This window comes from Anas platyrhynchos, chromosome 4 (assembly GCF_047663525.1).
Source record: "Anas platyrhynchos isolate ZD024472 breed Pekin duck chromosome 4, IASCAAS_PekinDuck_T2T, whole genome shotgun sequence".
In the NCBI taxonomy this organism is placed as follows: Eukaryota; Metazoa; Chordata; class Aves; order Anseriformes; family Anatidae; genus Anas; species Anas platyrhynchos.
The window spans coordinates 19,166,153-19,191,063 of NC_092590.1; the positions used below are offsets into that span (position 1 = coordinate 19,166,153).

The 24,911-nt window shown below is 46.7% G+C and overlaps 1 protein-coding gene across 4 annotated transcripts in view; it reads left to right on the forward strand.

Annotated features, from left to right (window-relative positions):
- FRAS1 (Fraser extracellular matrix complex subunit 1) overlaps positions 1-24,911 on the forward strand; it is a 149,685-nt gene that overhangs the window by 33,546 nt on the left and 91,228 nt on the right. For all 4 annotated transcript variants that reach the window (XM_072037126.1, XM_072037125.1, XM_072037124.1 and 1 more), the window contains exons 3-9: positions 13,403-13,510; positions 16,431-16,523; positions 18,360-18,519; positions 19,105-19,238; positions 22,151-22,234; positions 22,875-22,976; positions 23,080-23,271. In XM_072037126.1, the coding sequence (XP_071893227.1) occupies positions 13,403-13,510; positions 16,431-16,523; positions 18,360-18,519; positions 19,105-19,238; positions 22,151-22,234; positions 22,875-22,976; positions 23,080-23,271 (873 nt within the window). The remainder of the gene's footprint in view (positions 1-13,402; positions 13,511-16,430; positions 16,524-18,359; positions 18,520-19,104; positions 19,239-22,150; positions 22,235-22,874; positions 22,977-23,079; positions 23,272-24,911) is intronic.

Sequence of the window (24,911 nt, forward strand, 5' to 3'; positions counted from 1 at the left end):
TGGCTGCTCTCCTTCTGCCCAGTCCTTCTGCCCTTTGGCTGGGGAGGTTCTTGGGGCTGGATGTGCCCACTTCAGCATGGCAATGAGAGCAAAAATCCACCTTTTCCTGGCATCCCGGATGGCATATTTTTCATTTTGGAGGTACAGCGTGTGAACACAACTGTAATAACGTGTGGCTGGCTGCTGTGGAAGAAAAAGCAGAGCCCCTCTGTTTTATACAGCTCTGGTACCGCAGTGCAAACTGGGGGGTGGGAAGGGAGCTGGGCAGGGGGATGCGATTTGACTTTTGCACGTAGTTCATGGGCACTTGGCTCTCGGTGCACACTGTGTCTGCAAACATGGGAGTGCTAACAGGATTAAACATTCAGGTAAAGGTGGTACAAAATCACTGCATTGGCTTGCTTTTGAGCCAAGACTGAGCTAGACTCTGAGGTTTTGTATTCTTTGTTTGTCTGGAGGGGATGGGAGCGCTCTGCAGAGTAATAATGGGACAAGGAGCAGGTTTTTATCTCCATTTTCAAGCACAGGGTGGCTTGGCTGCCTCAGTATCTCAGCCTGGGGAGAGGAGCGTGGAGCGCTTGGCTTTTCCCCTGTGCAGCCTGCTTTTGAAGGGAGAGCCCCGGCTTCCTCGAGGCCCTCCTTGGGCATCTTTCATCGACTGCAAGAAGTGGTGTTGCAGGCAGGCGTCCTCCCTCAGCCGCACGCTGTGCTTTGCAGGCTTCAAAAAGCCTGATGTCCCTTTGAAGGTGAGGGGAAGCTGAAGAATTTTTAGTGGGCAGGTTTGTTTTTGGTAACCCTTTGTATTTTTTGAGCAGCTTTTCCTGGTTTGAAGCTGCCTGGTGTGTTTTTTTCAGGGGGAAGATGCTAGATGGTTGCCTTCAGGCTTCACAGGCGCAATTCCCAATTGCTGTAGCTGCTATTTTAACATGTTTATCCTGAAAGGTGATAATGCAGCCACTCTCCACTCATGTCTCATTGCTCTACCTCTGGTCAATACTTCAGAGTTTGTGCGAGGAGCACCAGGCATTCCTGCAGATAGGAGACGCTCCTGAGGTGAAGGTGGTGAGTCCACGCTGCCAGATGTGCGCGTAGCATTCATGCCAAACCCTGCTATGTGCTCCCTGCTGGTTCCAAACTCGTGTTTTATGCAGCCCCAGACACTGAACATAAATCCAGCTCTCAGGTATGATGTGTCGAGTTGTGTTTTTTTCCAGCTTTCCGGCTTGCTTGGACTCTGGCAAAGAGATGATGGCAAGGACACCGCATATATGGGTGCCCTACACAGAAATGTTCTTGTTTAGGCTGCTGCTCAGCAGTTGGTGAGGGTTGCAGCTATGGAAGCTTCTTTCAGGCTTTCCCAGCTTGCAGAATAAACCCATAAACCTGTACTTTGGGTCCCAGAACCTGAAAGTAAGATTAACAACAGGACTTAAACACCTATCAGGTAGATTTAAAGCACAGTATTTACTGCAGCATAGAACAGAGCACTGAAATGCTTAATGGCCCCAAGCCGGTGAAGAACAGGCTGCCTGGCCGTGCCTGTGTTACGGCAGTTTCTCTCCAAAGCCTCAGACAACCTTCCTCGGGGTGCCAATGAGGAAGCATCAGGCACAACTTGTGACTTGGGATACACTTTCCACAGTCTCTCTGATTACTCTGAGCAGCTCAGGAGAAGCAAAGTTCCTTGGACTTGGGCAAAAGATGGCAACCCTGAGAGTTCTGCTCAGAAAGGAGACCGTTTATAGGGACAGCTTGTGTCCTTACACCTGTACAAGGTAGCTGGTGCCTGACGGTGTTTGCAGCAGGTTGGAAACCCCCTTGTGCTGTTGCGCACAGACCTCCTTGAAAGTCCTGCAGCGCAGAGGAGTGGAAGAGCAGTGCTGGAGAGGATAGTTTGTCTTCTTCCTTGTCTCTGATATTTGCAGTAAAACAGAGTTATTTCTCCTGAGCTAACCCTATCATCATAAATATCGTGTGGCTTCCTCCCCAGAGTCCCATCAGCTATTCCCTTCACAGTAGCAGGGGCTTGAGCAGCGCTGCATCCGCACGTGCCCTAAGCTGTCCCTGCAGCACTTCACCTGTCTTAATTGCAGTCCCCAGCATGTGCTTCCAGGTGCCTCGTGATAGTAGAGGTCGTTGATTATATGTTTCTTTCCTTCTAGGGCTTTGCGCATTCTCGCCTGTGCTTTGTTATTTTGCCTTTACAGTGCACCTTAGTGAAACCTGGAGTAAGGTTTTGTTTTGACGTTGTTCAGTCCAGCAGGCTTGGGTCTTCAAGTTCAAATCAGCACTTACTGGTGTGGCAGGGCTTTGTTTACATCTGATTACATCAGCTGCATTTATGGCACAGTGCAAAACAGGTGAGAGGAAGGTGGGGAGGTGAGGGTGTGAAATAATCTCTCCAGACATCGCAGCGTGTCTGAGGAACCTCTTAACTGTAGTGAGAGTGGTCTTCATGGGGCGCTTTGTTTAGAGAGTATTTAAGAGCTTCCAGAAAATAATTGTCCCCTCAGATTACAAAGGAACGATGCCACATCCACCCGCCGGGTATCACTCACCGCTGGGTGGAAGCTGGAAAGAGGGACAAAGTAAATGCAAATTGTTTTTTTGATGCGTGTTGGGGTGAATAAAAACTTCGAGAGTTTTTATTCTGAGTAACTGCAAGGTGAACACGATGCTGGGAGTACGCCTAGTTTTTCTTGTGACTCTTGAAATGGTGTTGTCCACTCATGTGCTTGGAAGAGACGGCAGTGAAGCATCCCCCTACCACAGTGTGTGCTCAGCAGGCTGTCATTTTTGGTAGCGAGAAGAGGGTGAGTGTGATCGCTGTTCTGCTTTGTGCCCCTTTTACAGCCTGGAGTTGCCTGGGATAGAGGTACGAGGTGGATTTCAGATCCAGCTCTCCCTACAGGGGGTAAGGCGAGAGCAAAACGGGAAATGCTGCGCTTGTTGTTCCTAACCCATTGGGTGGAAAGGGCCTTAAAGAGGTTTTCTGGTGCACCTTTTCCTAAATCTCTTTGTTCCCATGGGAAGCGGTGCATCTTTAAGGGTACAGGCAGGCAGCGTGCTTGCTCAGAGTAGACACAGGTGAAGGAGAACTAGAAACCTTTTCAGGGTCCTGCAGGAACCAGCGTTTAAAACCATTGTGGAGATGTTTCCAGAGCTCTGTAAGCGCTACCTGAGCAAAACCTTGACAAATGGGCTATTATTATTTTTTTTGAGGGGAGAAAAATTAATTAAAATAAATGGAGTTCTGTAGCAGTCGGTGTTTCATATCTTCACGAAGATGAAGAAGAAAAAAGAAAAACTGGAAGAGAAGGAAATTGCAGAGTGATCCTATATCACAGTGTCATTATTAAATTTGTAATGAGGCAGCAATTACTCCTAGCCAAGCGTGAAGTAGCACGACAAGAATTAGCTCACACCGTGTCAGCGAGCGGTCCTCAGGCTGGCGAATATCCCCAGCAGCGCCGAGAGTGATGTGGTGAAAGCTTTTGGTAGTCTCTTGACCCCGAACGCATGTGGACATTGAAGCCTGGGGCTTCCTCTACCCAAGAGATGAGCTTTGGAAAAGCACATTAGCGAGCGTTCATTGAAGCTTATTCAGGAAACAGCATTAAAATGCTTCTAGAAGTTTAACAAAACCAAATTTTCAGGTGTTATTTTTAGCGATATTCAGCCCAGGCTTGCACGCCTGAGGATGGAGGGGAGATGCATTTGCTGCAGCCTGAACTGGAAGGATGCAAAGGTTTTGCCCCTGCTAAATACTCCGCAGAGCAGCTCCTGTAGCTTAAGACAGCGCTACACTGAAGGAGTGAAGTGATGCGGTCTAGAACCGTCCCTTCTTCAAACTGCGAACATCAAAGGGATTTAGGGACCACCTGGTCTGTTTTCAGGAGTCTAAATAAGTGCTTATGCCTGTGCTCTTTCTTACCCTGACTGCTCCGGTCACCCTATAAACTGTTCCTCGGCTTTTACTGCAGATTTATTCTGAGCAAGATCTTAAGCACTGAGAAGAGAGCAAGAGAGAAAAATTCATGTGCATGAGTCTTGGAGGTTATGGTAATCTTTGTCCCTTAGCTTGCTTTGCTTCTGGACAGTCGAGTTTTGTAAAATTGGCTTTTCAGTAGCAGAAAACCTGTAGTAAAGTGAGCAAAACTGGGTAGATGTGCGCAGTACTGATTGTGTTTATTGCCAGAGCAACTCCTGACATGCCTGGCATGATATATGGGAAGAGCGATTCATAGAATCGTGGCGTTACTCATTCTTATGCATTGAAAAAATAAGTGTACTTTAGGTAGGATTATAGGGTTTTAGCTTTAAAGAAATATTTTTTTTTGCCATGACCTTTTGTGCAGTGCTTCTGAATAACAAAAGCAAAACAAATTGTTCCAGCATGAGCACAAAGACATCTGCAATTCACTTCTTGCTGAATGCTGCCGCTTACCAATGCATAATGCGATTTATTTCTGGCTAATAGCCAGTCATGCTCGTTGCCACGATGGTGCTTCTCCTGCAAACACCAACTGTGCCCTGATTTTTGCTTCTGCCTTAGCTGACTCGTGAGCCAGGGCTTCAGCGCCTTACAGGACTGTTTCTTGTCCCTGCCTCCCCAAAAAGCAATGGCTCGTGGTTCAGCTGACTGTCAGTATTTCTTCCCTCTGCTGCCAAAACTGATCCCTTGCAGGCATCCTGAACAACTTTTTGCCTGTGCTCCTCCTCTTGAACCCTTGTTGCTTTTTCTGGTGCCAGCCCGAAGCTGAGGGCATAGACCTCGCAGGGTCTTGTCAGTGCTGTTGGTATTTGATTTAAAGCCATGTACAAAGTACCAGTAGTATCGCTTCTGCTTCTTAGTTCTTTAAGGATGTCTTTGTCATTCCCCACCCCTCTTCTATTTTGCCTTCACCATCTCCCATCTTCAGCTGCTTCTTGCCGACTTTTGAGCCTGTCGTGTCTTCTCTGTTGCTGAACGTGCCCTCCTTGAAAACCAGCTGCTTCACTTTGGGTTAATATTAGCCCGAATGAAAGAGTTTGAGCTCGGCAGTGGTGTCCCTGAGTGTAAGAGGCATCTTGTTTGTTTTCAGGCTGCCACTGCTGACGGCAGTTTGCCACCCGGAGTTCAGCTTTCTCTGTAGCTCCAACCAGCCACGAGCGCGAGGCTGTGCTCCTGTTATTTCATGGTGCAATAGAGAAAGAAAAGTTCATGAAAAGTGAGTAATTTATGAAAAAGGAAAGAGTCTATGGAGAAAGAAACCGTGTTCATTCCCCAAGCAGGGCCTGGTTGCGTGTCGTTATGGTTCAGCAGGAAAACCTCCTATTAGCAGAGTGTGTGTGGAAGAAATGAAGACAACCAAATGACGGGGTAGCCTTATACCCATGGAATTTCTGCTTGTAGAACCGGAGGTAACTGACTGTAACTCTCCACAGCTTGTTTCACGTGGGGTGCACTCAGCTGTCACTGCAAGGAATCATGATTCTCAGGCATGTGTGACCCGGTGAACGGTAGGGACCATGTTGCTCAACTCAACAGCTTCAACAGCTTCTTCTTTCCTTCCTCCCGTGCTGTAAGAGGACCTGTCACTCTTCATCTGTCCCGGCAATCGTTCACCACCCTGGTGCCAAAGGAGTGTCTGGAATAGTTGGAGCTGCAGTTATAGCACATGTGATTTTCCCTTTAGGTGGTGTGTGTGCTTTTGTGGTACAGAGGCAGAAGGACAGGCACAGGAAAAGTTTTCTTTGTGTCTTCCCTTCCTTTCCAGTGATAATTGTGCCAGGAGTTACAATCTCAAATTACAATGGGAGTTGGCTTTTTAATTTTTTTTCTATTTATTTTTAATGCATATATATATTCAGCACTACCTGATTTGTTTTTTATAAGTCGGCCAGGGAAGCAAGCCAGTTCTGGCAAATCTCAAGGTGAAATGGGTTGCGTGTTACGCTTTTCTGCACGTTCTCCAGGCGGTTGAATGTGCTGATAATGCAGATAGCGACTGGACAGATATAATCCCTAAATCAAACAGTAAGAAAAAAATGCACTGCTGGAGGAGCTGCTGGTTCCCCGGTGTGTGTGGAGAGTGCTGATAGCAGCGTGCCTTAGGACAGCACCCACATCCACCCCGGTGTTCCCTTCCAGAAATCTCCGGCCCTTCCTCCACCTCAGTCTCAGCTTTAGCAGGTGCAGGTCAGTGGGTTTGGGGTCTGGTTTTCATGCAGGCTGTATCTGTGTGAGGGAGCCAGCAGGCAGCTCATCGCACAGCTGCTGTTGGTGCATCCCTTGGACCTCCACAGAGCTGGCAACAGACAGGGCTTTTCCATGAAGACACGGGGCAGTGGTGTGGAGGAACACCAAACACTGCTCTGCAGAAAGCTTGGTACGAAACAAAGGAAATGAGGCAAAGGACGGGTGATGTGAAGCACTGCAAAACTAGCCTCTCTTAGCACAGAGACCCCTTTCCTTATTATAAGAAGCACACAAATACTTACATCATCTTTGCCTTTTTTAGGGTATTTTAAGCCTGATTTTGTTTCTGAGCCTGCAGCTTCTGCATGCTGAAGTCAGTTAGTTTAATCATTGGTAGCAGTAGGCACCATGGAGCCTAGGTGTTCACTGCTATGTACCTTTTGCTGCCATTAATTTCAATTTCTTTAGTCATAAAATTACCACCTCGTTAAACCTTGACAGCTCCCGGTGAACCAGGGGCTCTTGAAACAATCCGAGAGGACATGAAGGCTGCCTAAGGAATCTCTTTTACCTACAGGCCTTTCCCAATCACTTGTGTTCAGCAACAAAACCTCTGTTTGCAGATCCATGGTGCTGTAGGACTGTCGCAGGGGTCCCCTGCCCCCTTTGAAGGAAAGAGAGAAGTGGTTTATTAATGTGGTACAGGACTTCGAGGTCCGATTGCAGGTGACTTTTACTGAAGGATATTTTCTTCCTCTGCTGAATCAGCTGGCTGAGCTGCAACGATTTTTGTACCCTGATGTTTTTTTTTTGTTAGAAATGGGATAAAAGGCTTAGCCTTTTATCCATCTATCTCGTTCATTCTGCCGTGCCTAGGTACAGCTCACACTGCAGCATGTGGCCCAGCACCACTGCGTTTCAGCAGCACGACAGGATGGATGTGAAATTATGCATCCTGCCGGCAGTATCACTTCGTCGATTGACACAGCTTTGTTGGGTCTACAGAGTCCTCCCTTTGAAAACATTAAAAAAAAAAAAAGTGCTCCAAAGGCCAGCAGTGTTTTCTAGAGTATAGCAAGGCTGTGCTCTGTGGGGAATCTCTGGTAATATATGCACTGGATTAAGGAGGTTTAATGCCCATTTCCAAACATGTGATTTTTTTCCTTTCTGGTCGAGCTGCGGTTCTGTGGCCTTCAGTGTTCAGCTCTCAAACAAGCAGCAGCATTTTTAGGGGGTAGAATAAAACCTCCTCCATGCTCCTGGACAGGTAAAGCTGCACTTTGCCTTTAGGTGCACCTGTGCTGAGCACATACACTATCACACGCCAGAGAATGTGACTTCTGCTGCTCCTGAGGTAGCCTTCATACCCGAATAAATGCGGTAATGAAAGCTCTGATCAGGCTTAGGTTCAATCAGTCCTTTACCTCTTTTTTTTCCCAATCCAATATTCTGGGTTTGGTATCCATTCAGGAATCATCTGTGGGAGGATGTCCCAAATTTGTCAGGCGGCAGGCTAAGAAATGTGGAGTAGAGGAGGAGGGGGAAACACAACAGGAGGAGCCCAGATGTTTTTATGGATGCTGGGCAGAAGTAGGACTGCAGTGTGAGTCTTCCAGGCTTTCTTCTTCATTCCCCTTGTTGCTCCCTTCCTGCCCATAGCTATTCTCAGCTGCCGTCCTGGGAAAATGCCTGCTGTCTGTGAGGATCCAGTGCGTCATCCTGCTGCTTATTTGCCTGACCCCTGTTTTTGCCCCAGCTTCACAGCAGCTCAGTGCAGGCCGTGCCCCTCCACCAGGGAGGTGCTGTTTTGGCTCCCTGTGCGGTTAAGCACTAAAGCCTTGCTGTGAAATGTCGATGCTTAAAGTTTGCCTGGATTCAAGGGGAGAGTGGCCAAATGCACAGGGGAGAAAGCCATAAGCGTGGTTAAATGCAGCAGCACGACTTCTGGCTTAGGAAGCCTCTGAACTGTGAACTGCATGGAGGGCATTTTTGGAAGAAACACAAGTGTCTGGCTTTGTGTTCTCACCTGTCTGACTTGGGCTGTTAAAAGGCACAAGGGAAAAATACCTTTCAGCATTAAAATCTGGGCCGAGATCCGCCAGTTCTTAAAAACTCAGTGGGATGCATCTGTTACTTTTGATTAAATGCTTTTAGAAGCAAAAAGTTCCCCTAAAATTATTTTTCTTACATCCTCAACGCAGAGGAAATCGTTGAACTCAGAGAGAGCATTTTAGAAATAGCACTGCTGTTAACTTGTCATTTTAGAAGTACGGCCGTGAATTGATTATAACAGGGAATGAATGTGTAAGGATCAGAGTAAAAGTGGGGTAAACTTCAGTCAGGTAAGTGATTATTAATAAGGTGGCAGTGTTTCTGCCAGACGGGAGGAAAAATACACAGTATTTGTTATAAAGGCTGTGTTTGACTGCGGATGAATATACTGTAATGGTTAGCAATCAGAATGCATTAACCTTTGCATAGGAGCACTGCTGCAGAAAAACAATTGGCTTGTTGGTCTGAACAAAGATGTAAATCATGATTAGAGCTGATGACTTCCAAAATTTGCTTTAATGCACGTACGCTGTTTGGTCATGGGGAATTCGGTTGGCTTGAGAGCTAAGGGACAGCTTTTGTGTCGGTATGAAAGACAGGATGGAGCCTGCAGCAGCACCTGGGTGATAGGAGAGTACCTGCTGCATCCTCCTCCTGTCTCTGAAGCTGTTTAGGATTGTTGGGAAGTTGTATTTGTAGGCTCTTGATCTTTAGAAGGCCAGGGCATCTGGTAAAAGACGTAACCCTTGACCACAAGATGTAGAAACAGTGTTTGAAAACAGTGCCTTGCTTTAATGCATAGCTTTTGAACTTCCTGAGTGGAAGAAGGGGAAAGGAGGTCCCAGCTCGTGAAGCTTTGTGCTCCTGCTGCCGTGTTGATAATCCAGCTGTGGGCTCTGCCTGCACTGCTCTGTTCTCTCCTAGGGGTGCAGGGAGACCTTCAGTGAGATCAGCCAAATTGCCTTTTGGTTCCAGAGACCAGGCCATGTCCACGTCCTCCTCCCTAGGAGCGTGCTGTAATAAGCCCATTGCAAGACCTCTGTCAGGGGTTTTTATACATGATCAGGTACCAGATTTACAAACGCACTCAGCGTTGGCAACTGCTGCCTGTTACACAGGGTAAAACACAAAGTCTAAGCCTCACCGGGCACCAGGAATCCTTTATGTGCCTGAGCTGCTTTCATCTCCTCACCGCTCCGTTCACGGATCCACCCCGCAGCCCAGGAGTGCTCTCTCGGCTTCTCTTACGGCTGGGTTTCTTCTGCCAATTGCCCGGCATTGTCAGCTAATTGGAGTGGAAATGAGAAATGAAAGCAGCATTATGGAGCTGCCAAGTCTCCTCACTTGGCAGCTGGTGGCTGATGCTGGTAATTGTTACCACAAGTGTAATTGCTCTGGGCTCTGCCCAAGGTTTCAACAAAGCAGCCCAGGATTCCTCCTCCGAGACATCTGATACCTGCTGCTCTCTTCGCCCAGGCTGATGGCTTCTCCTACCCCCTCTTCTCAGAAGAGACACCCTCTCTTCTCAGTCTTCCCTCCGCATGCAGCCATTTGGCTTTCCCTCCAACCTTTTTCTCCTTATCAGTATTCTCCGAAGCCACCGAGGGCTTGTGCTGTGCTCCAGTGCCTTGGGGTTTGGTTTGTGTTGTGTCCGGGTGCCTGCAGCTCTGGAGGTGTGGGAGCACACCTCGTGTTGTGCTCCCCGCTGTGCACAGCGAGCAGGTAGCGCGCGGCCCTCTCCTTGCAGCCTGGCGAGGAAAGGCCGCCTGAGTCGGGATCCCTTCTTCTTTTGATGTAGGGAAAGCCAGAGAATTAATTAATCCTAATGGCACTGCTCGGCGCTTAAGGAGCGCTTTCCGTCTTCAAAGTGTTCTGTGCACAGTGTTTCATTATTTATACTGTTAATTATATTAGCACTTGTAAGGAAAAAGCCCCTTAAATTGTCACTGATAAAAGCACACTCCTAACAGGATAGGGATGTGGTGCTGAAGTTGTAGCACATCCTTTATCCACTGAGGCTCGGTGCCTTAGAGAAGATGTAACGTGGATTTACAGCTCTTCTGTAAGTGTCTGCAGAATGAAGTTTTGCTGCCTGTTGTAAGTGGATAATATCTAGGAACTTCCCAGTTCCTTTGTGTGTCCCCCTTGGAGCACGTTATCCACGGTGGGCTCGCCAGGCGCTCGTGGTTAGCTGGGGGCAAAAATGGGGAGAACGTGCACAAGTTGCTGGCCCCTCTTTGGTCGTCTTAACCATCGAGGCATGTTTGAAATGGGAGAAAACAAAGAATAATGGGAATACTGGCAGTGGAAGGTTACAGTCTGCGTCTGCAGGTCAGGAGAGTTGTGCATAGGCACTGATAAATTGTGTTATGCTTCTCTGCATTAGCAGCTGTTAGCAACACCCTTGGGTGTGTGCAGGGAGCGCGTTAAAATAGCTTCAAACATGGTCCTAAAACAGTCAGTACCCAGCCCCAGCACCCAAAAGCAACCTTTGCAGTAACCTCCCAGTTCCTCTCTGTATTGAAGCGTGGGAAGGAGGCGTCCTGCTCTTTTCAACCATCCCAGAGGATGCCGTGGCTTGCACCTCACGTGGCTCGTAGCTGGGACGTGGCGTTGTGCTCACTTTGCCACGGCTGCAACGTTCAGACATTCGGTAGCATTATACCCCCTGCCTCCCCACAGAGAGATCAGGAAAATGGGTTGTTGCCAGCAGTCAGGTTTTCAGATTTGATTTCAGGTCTGGGCTCCGCAGCCGGCAGTCCGAAGCTGAGCGTTGAACGGCGAGATCTGTGAGCTGCTGGGAAGGCTCATATCTGGAAAATCAGGCAGTAGTTTTCCAAATTCCTGAAAACCCTGCGGTGATGTGCAGGTGTTGGTCTGCCACCAGCAAGTGAAAGTCACTGACACCTGTGGGTGGCTGCAGGCGTGTACTGGGTACCCCGGGGTCCAGTTCGGGTTCTCCCCTGTGGTGGGTTTGGGAAAAAGCTGATTTGAGCCCCCAGGGAGACCCAGCCTGCTGGGTAGAAATAGAGAGATAGAAATCTATTGCAATACAGAAACAATAGAAAATGAGGGAGGGAGAGGTCAGGGGAAGAAGTTGTTTTTAGCAGAAACCTGAGCATTTGCATCTCACTGTGTGTAAGGCTGGCTCCACGCTGATCACTTGCCATATGAGTCCTTTGGCCACCGTTCCTACATAGAAATACTACTTATTTTTTAAAAAAGAAAACCAAGAGGCTACAAGGTGAAGGCTTGGAGCCCCAGCTGCCCTTTGTGAGCAGCAGTACGTGCACCCCAGGTGACGAGGTGCTCCCCCTGCTCTCCCCTTTCCTCCTCCTGTGGCCAGCACCAGCCCCGTGGCGTGCCAGCAGCCTCACCCCGCAGCGAGCTGCCAGTTCTGAAACGCAGACTGCTTCTCAATGCTGGCATCCTCCGTGCACAGATGTTCTCCCTCGCCACCCACCATTCTCGGATTCCCCCTCCAGCTGGAAGCAAACGAGCAGGAATAAATCCATCGGTCTGTCACACGGGTTTGGTGATTAAACGCCACTTTTTGCCAGTGGGAAGATGTTAGGGGTCGTGAGTGTGATCGTGGTGTTAAAGGGGATCTGAACGTGGTGAGGGTTTGCTAGAGAGAGCTGGAAGAGTTAACCACAGCGTGTACTAGCTCGAGCTTTGCACGTCCATAGCTTAACCTGAATTTATTCTGTAGCTGTGCTGTAAGTGCTGGCAGAGCTGGCTTCTAGATGGCTGCCCTACAGCCCCAGCTGCGTTAGGGGAGGAGACACCCGGCTGTATCACCTGAGCAGAAGCGACCTCCGGATAGCCTGCCCCGAGGGGCTGCACGCTTGCTGCTGTCCTTTCTGTGCTTGGGGTGAGTGCTGCCGCCATCCTCAGCAGAGCATCTCCCGAAATTCCTCACCCTGTTCCTTTGGGAGCATTTGGGAGCATCGTGTGATATGCACACAGGGGCTGTCTAACGTAAAAGAGCTGTTCGTATAGGAAACCGATCTTCCCCTTTCTGTTTTCTTAAGGCTTTTAAAAGCAGGTAATAAAATATGGATAGAGCACGTCTTTGGTAATACCTCGTGTGTAGCTACCAGCTGCTTTTGTAAACTGCTGGAGAGAGGGTGTTTGGCATGGAGGAGCTGAGTGCAGGCAAGAGGGGAGCTCTCTGAAACCAAGGCAGCAAAGCACTCACCCTGTGGGTTACCCCATAAGCATCCCAACAGCAAACCCTTGCTTTTGGGAGATGTCTTACTGAGGCACCGAGACTCTGTAAGTAAGAACAGGCCAATTTAGCCATGGAACTTCAAGGCTTGCTGATGGTAAGTGGAAAAGCGGTTCCCTTCTCACTGCAGGATCGAGGGGCTCTTTTCCATCTGCATTACCTTTTGAGGAAGCCTGCCTCCCCTGGGATACCCACTGCTGCCTAGGAGGGAGGAGGCCCAGCAGAGCCCCTGCCTGCACGTCATTCTGCTCTGCTTCTCTGCAGCCAGCTCTGGTGGTGCCCGGGGTGCCAGCCTTCAGCCTTCTGCCTTGGGAGCTGTGGTCTCCTCTAGCAGAGAGCCCCACGTGCCAGCAGGGATTTGCTCTCTCCGAGCTGGTGCCAGGATGTGCTGCTGTTTTCCCTCTGTCACAAATCCAGCCGCAGCCCCTTTCTCTGCCAAAGCTAGCACGGGGCATGCTGGAAGCTTCTCCAGCTCTCAAGGCAGATCTTCTTCCTCAGGCTCGTTTTCATGGGAAAGCAGGAGCAGGCAGAGCTGGGCTGCTGGTGTTGCCGTGCGGTGTCAGGAGAGCTGGCAGCCAGCATTCAGGAGAACAGGGAAGGCGAGCTTTGCTTTCCGAGCCTCTCAACAGAAGTAACAAGTCCCGAGAGGCTGCTCAGGCCTTGGAGAGACTGATGGGAGGGGAGGAGAAGTCTGGCAAGCACCAACACAGCTGGGCGAGGGCCTGAGGGGGCTGATGACAGCCTGGTGGCAGCGTGGGGCCGGTACCTCGGGTACCAAAGTTGTGACTGATAAGCGTGTGGGAGGGAGGGTGGCCCACTGCGGACTTAACTTTGCCAGCCCGTCTGTTCTGAGCTACGTGAGCCTTGTGCTGTCACCTAAAGTAATGCCCACCTTCTGCAGTGGAGGTCTAACTTAGAACTCCATGTTTTATTTGCAGAATAACACCATTTGGAAGCCAGATTCGTGCCAAGAGTGCCACTGCCATAGTAATGTCATCACCTGTGAGCCTACAGTCTGCAGACACCCCCAGTGTGACTTCCAGAAGGTAAGGGCTGCAGCCATCCCGCCGCCAGCTGATCTCTTCTGGCTGGTAGGAGCAATGCCAGCTCACTCTGGAGCTCCCAGCCTTCTGCTTTCAGCTCCTGGCACAGTTGTATGCTAAAATGTTCACGTGGGCACACACACGGGGTGTTACACATAAAGGTATGGCGGGGGCAATCGGACTTCTGCATCAAACACATGCTCAGCTGCCTCTACGCAGCTTCCTTTGAGCCTGAGGGTCTGATTCCCAGCAGGGTTTAGGGGAAGCAAGAGGGAGCAGTGAAATCACGCTTTCCCTCCCAGGGTGTGTGTGACTGCGCAGGGTCAGGCTCAGCCTTTGTGCACGTTCACTCCTCGTCGAGGGCAGCCCAATGGAAGGCAAATCCAGCCTGAGAAGCTTTTGTCTGCATCACCGCGCTCCAGCCAGAGGCTTGGGGTGGTCTGGTCCCTGCAGGGAGCCCCTGAAGCGGGCTTGGACCCCCCAGCAGGAGCCCAGCTTCCACTCACCTTCATTTGAACGCCGAGCTGGGTCGGTGTCACCCAGGCAGACGGACGCTTTCCACTCTGATGAGCAACAACAGAGCTGAGATTGTCTTCCCCCTTCTTGCGCCCTGTGCTGCTTGTTGAGCTTTCATTGTCTCCTGTTTATCTGCCTCTGTCTGAGCCTTCATTAATGGTTGTAGCTAATTGGCCATGGAATTGGTGTTGCATTAGCATCTGGATGGCTGGGGCAGTACGCATGAATGACAATAAAAATTAGTGTTTTAAAGAGGCACTGCCAATATAATAATTGCATTGCTTTACGAACCTAGTTGAAATGTTTTTCAATATGACAGCATTAACGGGGACATAATTTTCATCCTTACTGTTTTCCCCCATTATTATCACCATGTGTTGATCAAGGCAAGACTGACATTTTAAGAATTTTTCTGCTAAAGAAGAGAGAAATGAAAAGAAGAAAGCTGTCATGGTAATAATGAGTGGGCTAGAGAGGATGATGTTCATTTAAAAAAAAACAACAACACAGATGAATGAAAAGGTAGGAACTGTAATGCTGATAATGGGAAATAGATTTACAGTGTGAAATGAATCTCTGAGACTCCTCGATATTGGTAAGCTTAAAGACGAAGACTTTTAAGTCTTAGGTAAAGGTCTGGCCTCTTGAATGGGGAGAAGAATTGGATCAACCCTCAGAAGTCTTGATCACCCTTGAAAATTCTGGCCACTGATCAACAAGGTCAGAAATTGCCATCCCTCTCTGTGGTTTATTTCTTATCTTCTTATTATGAGATTTATGCTCATATTGCAACGAGACATAATACAAAAAAAAACAAACAAAAGGAAATCTCCAAAGAGCACACCCAAGTGGAGTTCTGCACACGTGTAGGTACAGCCTTCTGCTGGGGGTGCGACCTTCTTTGTGCATGGGCAGGCTGAAAGAATGAATGTTCCAAACAGACGTAAAAGCAGCAAAAATGATTTCCGTTTTGTGAACCCAAACCACCCCAACAACCCAGAACAGTTTCCCCTCACCAGGATCACAGCTGAATATGGTTAATGGTTTAAGGTAAATGAAGTACTTAATTTTGTGTTCCACCTCCTAGAGATACGGCGTTGAAGGAAATCTTGAACTAAGAAACTTTTCTCAGTTAGAAAAATCCAAATGTTTCTTTTAGAAAACAGTGAAAACTTGGGACATTTCAAATCATTCTGCTTGTGTTTATCAAACAGCTGAGGAGGTAACAAGTAAGACGATTTGGGGCATTGCACAGCCTTTGTTTTTTGTTAAAACAAAACAAACAATCCTGAGCACAAGCAATCCCTTAAAGGGTGGCCTTAACTTTGGGGAAAGAATGATGGAGATTGTCTCCTGGGAAACACTTTGGCAATATTTTGAAGGAGGCAGTCTTATTGGTAAAAAATTTCTGCAGTTCTCTTTCTGAACCTTCTCTAGTTTCTGGTTCTGCTTTCTTCCTCTCCAGCTGCTGTGCTCACATCAGTAGACTTGTCTGCTGCTTTGATTTTTTTTTTATTAGCTGTGGGAGAAAAATGCCGTGATCTGTGGTACCTCTAAGGCGGTGTCAGGGCCCTCAGATGCTGCTGCCATCAGTGACAGACACCCTGGCCCAGTAAAGTTTAACGTGCAGCTGGGAGGAACATGAAAGCATTGCTTTGGAGAGTCCGTGGAAATGTTTCAAGGACAGAAAGCCAAGATCTTTCCTCATGCTGGCTGATGCCTTCACTGATGTGTTGTCCCCTTTGTTCAATGAGTTGCTTCCATCAGCATCATCTCTTTCCCTGCTGCTGAACAGGACGCAGCCAGCAGCCAGCTTGCTAAGCCCCTGGAGCTTGCAAAGCAAAGTGGTGGCAGTGTCACCGGGCTGTGCTGGACGTGGAAGTGCTCAGTAGTTTGCAGTTCATTTTCAGATGGTGTTAATAAAAAGAGTGGTGATTAGTAAGCCAGAGAAGTTCAGGTGATGGATGCCTAGTCGATCTGCCTGCCAGCTGAGCTTCCAGCATGGCAAAATGTTAGCCTGAGATCCATCCTGTACGTTTAGAAAACTTCTGTCTGTTGAAAAAAATTATGGTTATGCCACGTTTCTCAGAGAACAGTCGGTGAATAATCCTATTTGTTGTCTTGGATAAGTGCTTTCCAGTTATTATTCTTTGTTCTGATCTGAAAACTAGTCCTGCTGGGGATTTTCCAATTGCACGATTAGGAGTGTAAGTTCTGCTCCTGTTGTTTTAAAGGCAGAATGTCAAATACAGCAAGATGGTGTGATGGCTCTCAACAAGGGGTCTTCTCTAGTAATGTATTTTCTCTTTAAACTGAGAGCATTGGGTGCAGTCAGGCCCCATATCTTTCACTTCATCTGGAACTCTGTTTTACATTCATGGCTTATTGGATTCTTGGATCTTTTCAGGGAGAAGTGCTTCAAATAGCCCCCAACAAGTGCTGCCCTGATTGTGCCTCAAGAGCCGAAGGATTTTGCCAGCATGAAGGACAGATCCACAGCGTGAGTGCTCTGTCACGTTCCTCAGCAGGGACAATCTTTCCAGGTTCCAGCTCTCAGACTGTTTCATGACAGCAAAGGATGCTTAGGCGACATGAAGGATGGGTTATTGGGCTGTGTTCTGTTACTATCAGATAACATAATAAAACAGGAGCTTGGTCTGCAGGGTTTGCAAGAAGGGGATGTGTCTCTGAGCAATATTGTGTCCTGCTTGGCTTGACGGGAGAAAGTTTCCCATTTGTTCATTCCCTTTGCTGTTTCTGTGGATGACTTGGACAAATTAGTAATGTTAGGAGAAGGAAAACATGTTGAACTTGGTGTATTAGCTAGCTTGAAAGAAGGCTTTTCTATTAGCAGCCAAGTATGCTGATAAAGATTGATTACTGTCGTGCAACTTGGGTTTATGTATTTCATAATCCCAACTTATTCAAGAAGCAGCTTGCAGCATGTGGTTTCACCTAGGGGATCTGGAAGGCCAAACCAATAAGAGTAAGTGTCTACAGAGAAAAAAAAAATAAATATTTGTGGGTAGTAGTTAATGAACCGTGCTGAACAATAGGCATACAGAAAAAAATTGTTTGACAGTGAACCCGAGTCCTCTGTCTGGTCTCTTACAGACCTTTTTGTTTGATAAGAGGCACTTCAGGTCCAAATCTTAAGAAATATGCTGAAATGCCCAGATATATTTGAATATCTGGACCTTATAGTCTGTGTTTCAGATGGAAGTTGGAACACTATTTCAGCACCTGGCACAACCAGCACGAACCTGTTGCAATCCAGTCAAAGACTGGAATACTCAGCACACCCATCCTTTTCTCCTAGTTCCTTGTGCCCCTGATTTGGGTGATGATGTGTTATATTACACTGTATTTCTTGTTGCTGGTGCTGCACTTTGTTCTGTTGTACTCTAGCTACAGCTTTTGCCATTCGGCTCTTTTTAAGTCTCTCCTTTGGGACTCAAGTCAGGAGAACAAGTAGGCATGCCTGTGGGGACCCCAGCCAGCACATTTGTACGTATGCCACATGTCACACCCAAATTCCTGTGTGAGGGGAACATCAAACAACGTTTTTTGGCAGTACAAAGTCTCATCCTGATGGTTGGCACAGATTGCCTGAAGGAAGAAGTTTTCTCTTTTGTCATTAGCCCAGTGTAGTGCCTTATGACTTCATCCTGCAAGTGTCTAGCTAGCAGCACTGGCCCTGATGGAAGCTGCATTGAAGGAAAGCTGCATCCTTTATCTAACGAGAGCTTTTTTCTCCCTGCCTAATTTAATATTGTGTGTTTTGTAAAAATTAACATTCCCTGTTGGAGAGCATTACAATACGATGACATCTTTCTTCTTAGGGCCAGTTTTTCCTCACCCTGCCTCAGGGCAGAGGTTTTTGTTGCTGCATTAATGAATAAGCAAAGCTAATGAGATTTCACTCGTAGTGAAGAGCTTAAGTATATGGGGCAGGGGGTGCTCAGTGTTGTCAGGTGTGTGTTGGGGCATCTCCTGAATGTTTTCCTAAAGAGAACGTCTCTAAACTTAGAGTCCACCCTGTAGAAGCTGTAGTGGAGAGGCAGTACAGGCAGGAGGTTATTGCTGGATGCCTCTGCCCTCTTGGGGCTTAGGCTGGTCTGCAAGGCTGCAACTTCACCAATTTTAACCTATTTTTTGCCCTGGTAGTGCAGCCAGAAGTAAGGGTTATGATGTACAAAGCTTGACTGGGCTGGCAGAAGAGTGAAGCTAAATACTATTACAGGGAGGCTCAGAAAGGAGATGTATTCACAGGTCTGGTTGGCAGCTGGATTCATGGAGGTATTTTCTCTGCCTTTGGTTGTGTTCTGCGCTGCAGCACGGCACGCAGTGGGCCAGCTCGGGATGTGTCCTGTGCTCCTGTGCCCACGGGAAGGTGAACTGCACCCGCACGGGCTGCCCAGCCCTGGCTTGTGGAAGAGGGGAGCTGCAGTACACTGCTCAGGGAGCCTGCTGTCCCACCTGTGTGGGCCTTGGCGGTGAGTATCGCGTCTGAGCAGGGCACTCTCTGGCTGCAGTGACGCGAGTAGTATCTCCGTGGCTGGGAGATTGGGAAAGCTTTTCTTTTTGCATTCGATTCTGTTGGGAAGACACATGGGTCAAGTGTTTCGCTTAATTCTCTTTCTGTTCTTCTACCATGTTTACATTTTTAACAGCTTCACCCCCAGGCCAGTAGCAAATGATAAGATTTCAGCAGTGAGCAGATGTGCCTAATAGCTCTTCATTATGGCTATTGCTATTTGAAGGAGAAGAATGCAGATATTTCCTATGTAGGGTGGGTACTTCAGGCACTTACAGACTTGGACTGCAAGTTCCAGAAATGTCTGAGCTATTGGATACCTCTTCTTGCTAAAATCCAGTGGCCAAAGTGCATCCAGAGCTCTTAATTCTCAAGTCTAAAACCCTTGGAAACTGTTGAAATTGTTACTCCTATTTTCTGCTTTGACAGAACAGAACTTTGAATTCTGAGCTGCATAAAGTCTGTGTTTTGACTGTGGGTGATGGAAGGGGATTAAGGGATGCTGAAAAAGAAAATGACTCGATGTTTTATTATTATCTCTTAGAGCCCTGCTACTTTGATGGCCGCTTGTTCCGGGACGGTGAGGACTGGCGCCTCGGTCAGTGCTCCAAATGTGTCTGCAGGGACGGCGCGACGCAGTGCTTCACAGCTTCCTGCCAGCCCGTGCTGTGCAACCAGGTCAGGGCTCATCAGCCTTCCAGGGACGCTGCTCCTGGCTGCCTTCCTTCCCTTGGCAAGATCCATTTCTCACACCGGTGTACGAGTTAGCGGGCAGATCTTCTGCATGACAAGTGGGAGATTTGAAAAAGGGAGTTTTGGTGTGCGCAGTGATGGATAATCTGTCGGTGTAAATGTGCTGTCCATCTCCTCCCCTGTACATTCTTTCCCCACCAATTTACTCTTATCACGCATTTGCTGGCTGAATGAGCACAAATACTCTCTAAAGGAACTGCGCTTTTGGTGTTATAATTAAAAAATGATGTAGGAAGGATCAGAAAATGTTTTTATTTCTCTGGGGGAAGGAATGAAAGCACAAGATTTTAACAGGAGTTTATCTTCATAAACTTTAGTATTTGGCTTGCAGCTTTGGACTTTTATTTTTTACAAAAACTATTCAACTGTATTTCAACTGTAGAAATACAGTTGAAAACATCAGTCAAATTTCACCAGTCAAATGCTGGTAAAATTCCCCTTAGAAATAAGACAATTTCAGCCAAAACAGAAGTCTCGGAGCACTATTCCTTAAGCTTGTGCTTAAAAAAAAACTAAAACCAGTAAGATGCCTTACCCAAGCTCAAATAGTGACTCTCTGTTTTAGGCCAAATGAGAGAATTGGGACATTTCTGTCTCTGAGGTCTTTGCCGTGGACAAACGATGAGTTCTTAGTGGCTAGGCAGTGATAAAACCAACCGAAACACCCCAGGATTATACACAGTGCCAACACACTGGTCAGTAAAGACAGCACAATACACTCTATAAAACTGCCTTGATTTTTTCTAAATTCTGTTTGTTATATTACGTAGTGGAAGTGCTTGAGGGTGTGTTACGCTCTTTGGATTTCTTTTTCATTGAGCCCATTGTAGCAGGCTTTTTGGGCACCTCAGCGTGCTCCCTTACAACAGTATGCCGTGCTAAGAACCTCTTGGAAATGCAGGAACTGGCTCCCTGGGAGTGCCTCCTTCTGACCTTCACTTTGTTTTATAGGGGCTGCCATTTCCCATGAATGTTTTTATCTATTGCCATGCTTAAATGCTGAATCCTGAAGTTAAGCTCCCTTCAAATGTGTGCTTCAGCTGAGTGCACAAGGAAAAAATAAAAAGCAGTAGTCATAAACCTTTTTTTCCTATTGATGCTTACCCAGATTACTATTACTGGACCAGATGTTTGTGCAATTAACACTTTTTTTTTTTGATAGAAAGAAAACCCACCTGTTTCTCTGCATGCTAATTGTTTTGCTTTGTCTGGAGATATTCAATTACTATTAGTTGACTAAGTACTGTGCATTAAAACAGATTTATGCCTGCTTTACATTCCTCCCTTTCCCACCCCAAATGGACTGATGTTGCCTGCTGACTGATTGCACTAATGTTTAATCAGCTAATCATTAGGATTTAATTAGTGGAAACAGAAATTACTGTGTTGTTGCCGTGATGTATCTGAGAATAATCAGCTGAAAGCATACAAGTTAATGTAGCAGAAAGCCAATTCTGATGGGGCTCCAGTTGTTTCCAGCCAAGGAAACGTGCCTAGTGGAAGGAGCGTTGACAGGATGTGTGGGGATTCTGTTCTGGTCTCGATCACGCCTAACATTTTCTTCCATGTGTTTTTTATCCCTCTCCCTTTCTTCCTTCTCAACTCCTTGTCAAAAGTGAAAAAATAACTTCACCCCACAGGGTGAGACTGTTATTAAACTGATTTTGCATCATTTGGATAGAAGCTGTGCCTTAGTGCTGGGTGAGAGAAACTTCAAAAATGCTTGCTGTGTGCACCTGAGTATTTCCCACCATAGGAGAACAGGATTTGTGGGGCAGGGCAAGCCCGAACTTTTAAGCTCGATGCTAAGACAACATGAAAAAAGTCAGGAGTGAAGAACATGCTTTCTGGGCATGTGTTCTCCCTGAACATGCAACCCAGCTCACTTCTTGCTTCCAGTGCAAAATGAACGTCTGGCAGATTGAGCTCACTGCCTGTACTTGTCTGCAGGGAGCTTTGCCACTAGTTATCTCTGGCGGGTAAGCCACCAGAAGAGCCAAACAGAAGGCCTTCGTTATGCTATCCCAACAAAACCCATGATGAATGAGTTCTTTTAACTCTGCTGGCAAACCTGTGGTTGCTAAGTTTTAATAAGTCTTATGTGGCTGGAGGGAGGTGTTGGTGAACAGTACTGTGCCCGTTCCCAATCATTGCATGTACGTGGCATTGTAGCAGGGAGGTTTCACGTTTCGAACAGGTGGAATTTGAGGCCCGAAGGAACTGTTATATTGATGTGAAGTGCCAGCTTATCCCAACATCATCTAAATCAGTCATGACAAAGCTTAAATTAGGATAGTCTAAGTTTTAAGCATAATTTTACACCTCCACAGTCAGTTGGGCTGCATGGGTTTAACTAAAGCATAGCAAATGCCTCTGTACAGCACTCCTGAGATGGGGAGTATAAGTCACACGCTCAGAGCCTAATAATACAGCAGTGCCAGAAAAAAATCCCTCCATCTCATACTTGAGCATGCTTCTCTATGACTTCATATACACGTTTTTTTCTCTGTCTATTTGTATACATGAGCATATGCCAGTACTTTTTTTACTGTGTGTGTATCTTTATCTGTACCTATACACCTATCTAGATATCTGGATTTTGATTGCTATCCAAAGAAGCCCAGAAAATGGGAAGGGGGAAATATTTTTATTTCTAGCCTTCTACATTGATATCCTACTGCAAAGATGGGCCCCAGATTTTGGAACCAAAACCAAGCCTTGAGTGACTGTGGCTTATCACACAGATACAACATGCCAGGAATTCCAGGCAGTGATGTGAAGTTGCATGGTAACTATTTGTGTGCTTATTTTACTTGTCTCTCCTGCTTCCTATTTAGGATGAAGCTATGGTTATGTCTCCTGGAAAATGTTGCCCAGAATGTGTTCCAAAGCCCTGCTCGGTGTCAGGAAGAGTGTACCAGGTAAGCTCTGATGAGCCACGCCAAAAGCCAGCTGTTCACAAGTTCTGGCACATACCTCTTTCCCTTCTCCCTCACGTCTGACTTTCTGCCAGCACTAATAGCTTAGTACAACCATTGCTTTTTTTCTTCCTGGAAAGCCAGAAGAGTTGAAAGAAATTAGAACTAGATAAGAATTTGCTGGCAAGCAGGAAGAAAGTTTGCAGGGTGAAGCAGATTAGGTACTTTCTTTTCACGCTTTCTTGAAGGAGGAAAGCAAAACGCACCAGTGAAGGTCAAAAGTATTCATAGCTTTCACTGTATCATATAGAATTAATTCAATGTATTGCTTAATGAATGTACATATGTGGGGTTTTCTTTTAACAATACTTTTTTGCTAACAGTGATAGTGAAGGCCTCCCAGTGTCACTAGCTTGCAATTAACAAGAAGTGCACACCAGCCTTATTTAAGCCTCATACCTCTTCTTGCTGTTTGCTGCTCATGTAGAAATAAGCATCTCTTAAGAAAAAAATTGGTATAGGATACAGATATGCAGAAGGAGCTGTCATATTTAATAGGTAACACAGATTTCTGGAAAGAATGTGGTTATTTATGAAGGGTGTTTTAACAATTGTGTAAATCTCTTGTGTTCTTTTCAAACAGCATGGTGAACAGTGGAAAAAAAATGCCTGCACTGCATGTGCTTGTCACAGAGGAGAAGTCAGATGTCTGAGAGAGATCTGTGAATCTATTACATGTCAGAAGGTAGTTGAAAATCATTCAGCTCTGATGCCTAGGCTTCAGGTGTCACTTTGCCCACGTGAAAGGATTCAGAAAGTCCTGCTCAATGGTTGTTGATGTTTTGTAGGGGGAGAACAAAGTGCAGCGTGCTGGGAAGTGCTGTGAGGAGTGTGTGTCTTCCAAGGGAAGCTGTTTGTATGACGGCACAATCAGGTACCACAGGGAGATGTGGAATATTACTCGCTGTGACTTCTGCCTGTGTGATGAAGGCCAAGTCACTTGTCATGAAGCAGAGTGTGCTAAAGTGCAGTGTGCCAAGGTAAGACAGGTTTTGTTCTTTCACAAGGTATCCATCAAGTCCTGTGATTTTTTTTGCCCCCTTTTTTCTCAACTGCCATTTTGAGACAAAGAAGCTGTCCTTCTTTTGGGCTTGTTTGGTGCAATTACTTTGAAAGTGCTTCACAGAAAAGGTGAGGAAAAACCTAGGATTTTCCATGCAAGGTTGACTACTCAGAGGGGCTTGCACTGTGAAACTAGCTAGTCTGAGTCAGTGGCTCATTTAACTTGAATTTTCTCTGCCACTGCTGTCTGCCTGCTAATAGAGGGTCAGAGACATCTGGTTTCAGTAAAAACTGGCTTTACCAGGAGCTGAATGTGGGGAGAGATGTACAGGTCAGAGATAGTTAGCGGCTGAAGAAATGTTCCTTTTGTCTTCATTTGCTATGCAACTGTGGATTTCGGTGAGGTGGTTGGAAATGGAAGACTGTGTTCTACTTTTCTCCATTTTGTCCATGCCATTCTGAGCACATAAGCTCAAAGATGTTTTATTCCAAATGTTGTTTAGTCTAAATGCCTCGACAAGTTATGTTATAGTTGCTCTATAATGGATGTGGAAAATGCATTAGGTAGAGTTCAATGTCTTTTATACACATGCGTGCATGCACACACACCTTTTTGGATTGCCTTCGTGCACTGCGGCAAGACTTCTGTGTTTTTTCTCACTGCGTCTGTTTTAATCAGTGGGTTAATACCTGATTATGCCAACTACTCCACAGAGTCAGGGAAGAGGAGAGAAGGAAAGGAACTGTGGCCTTCTAAGATGTCTCTTGCAGCGGCAAAGCTTTTCTGACGATTCCGCATGCACAAAAATTTTTGAGTAGTAGCACCCTTGTGTTGTGCCTGAAGTCTGGCCAAAATCCGCACAGTGCACACAGTGGGTTCACCAGATTAGATCGTTTTAATGTGTGCTCAAAGTAAAGTTGGAATCCACACACAGGGTCCCAAACGATGCATCACACAGAGAGAATGCATCTGGGAATAAAAATGTACGCTTGTGCATCTGAGATTGGGCCTTTTAAATAGCAAAACTGCACTGAGTGTGGGACCCAAGCTCTTGTTGCTGGTGCAGTGCTGATGATTAACATCTGACCTCAAACTGCAGGGAGAGATTTTTCTGGATGGAAAGTCGCGATTGTCATAAAATCTTGAGCACTTGCATCTGTTTCAGACAGCTTCCTGCATGCTTATGGCTGTAAATTGGATCATTTACACTAATGATGATGGCATGCTGTCATGGCTCAATAGGGAAATGATTTAATATTCATTCTCATACCTTGGGTTCTGACAAAGAATCCATTATTCAGAAAAGCCGGGGCTATTTTACAGGACGATAGCTGGAGATGTTAACACATGAGCTTCAAAAGGGAGGGTTCAAAAGTGTGCAGCATTATCACTCATGCAGCTCTTTTTCAAACGGAGGCTCTCAAAGGTAACTACCGAGCTCAAAGCCACAGCAAGTAAAATGATATAATTTATCAGAGTGTGAACTGCTGCATTTTCAAATTGAATGAAGCGTGATTGCGAGGAGGACAGTGGCAAGGAGGAAGGCAATGTCCTTTGTTGTAGACAAGAGTTGTGTTCCCACTTGATAAAAGATATTTGCCTAAGGATTTACTATCC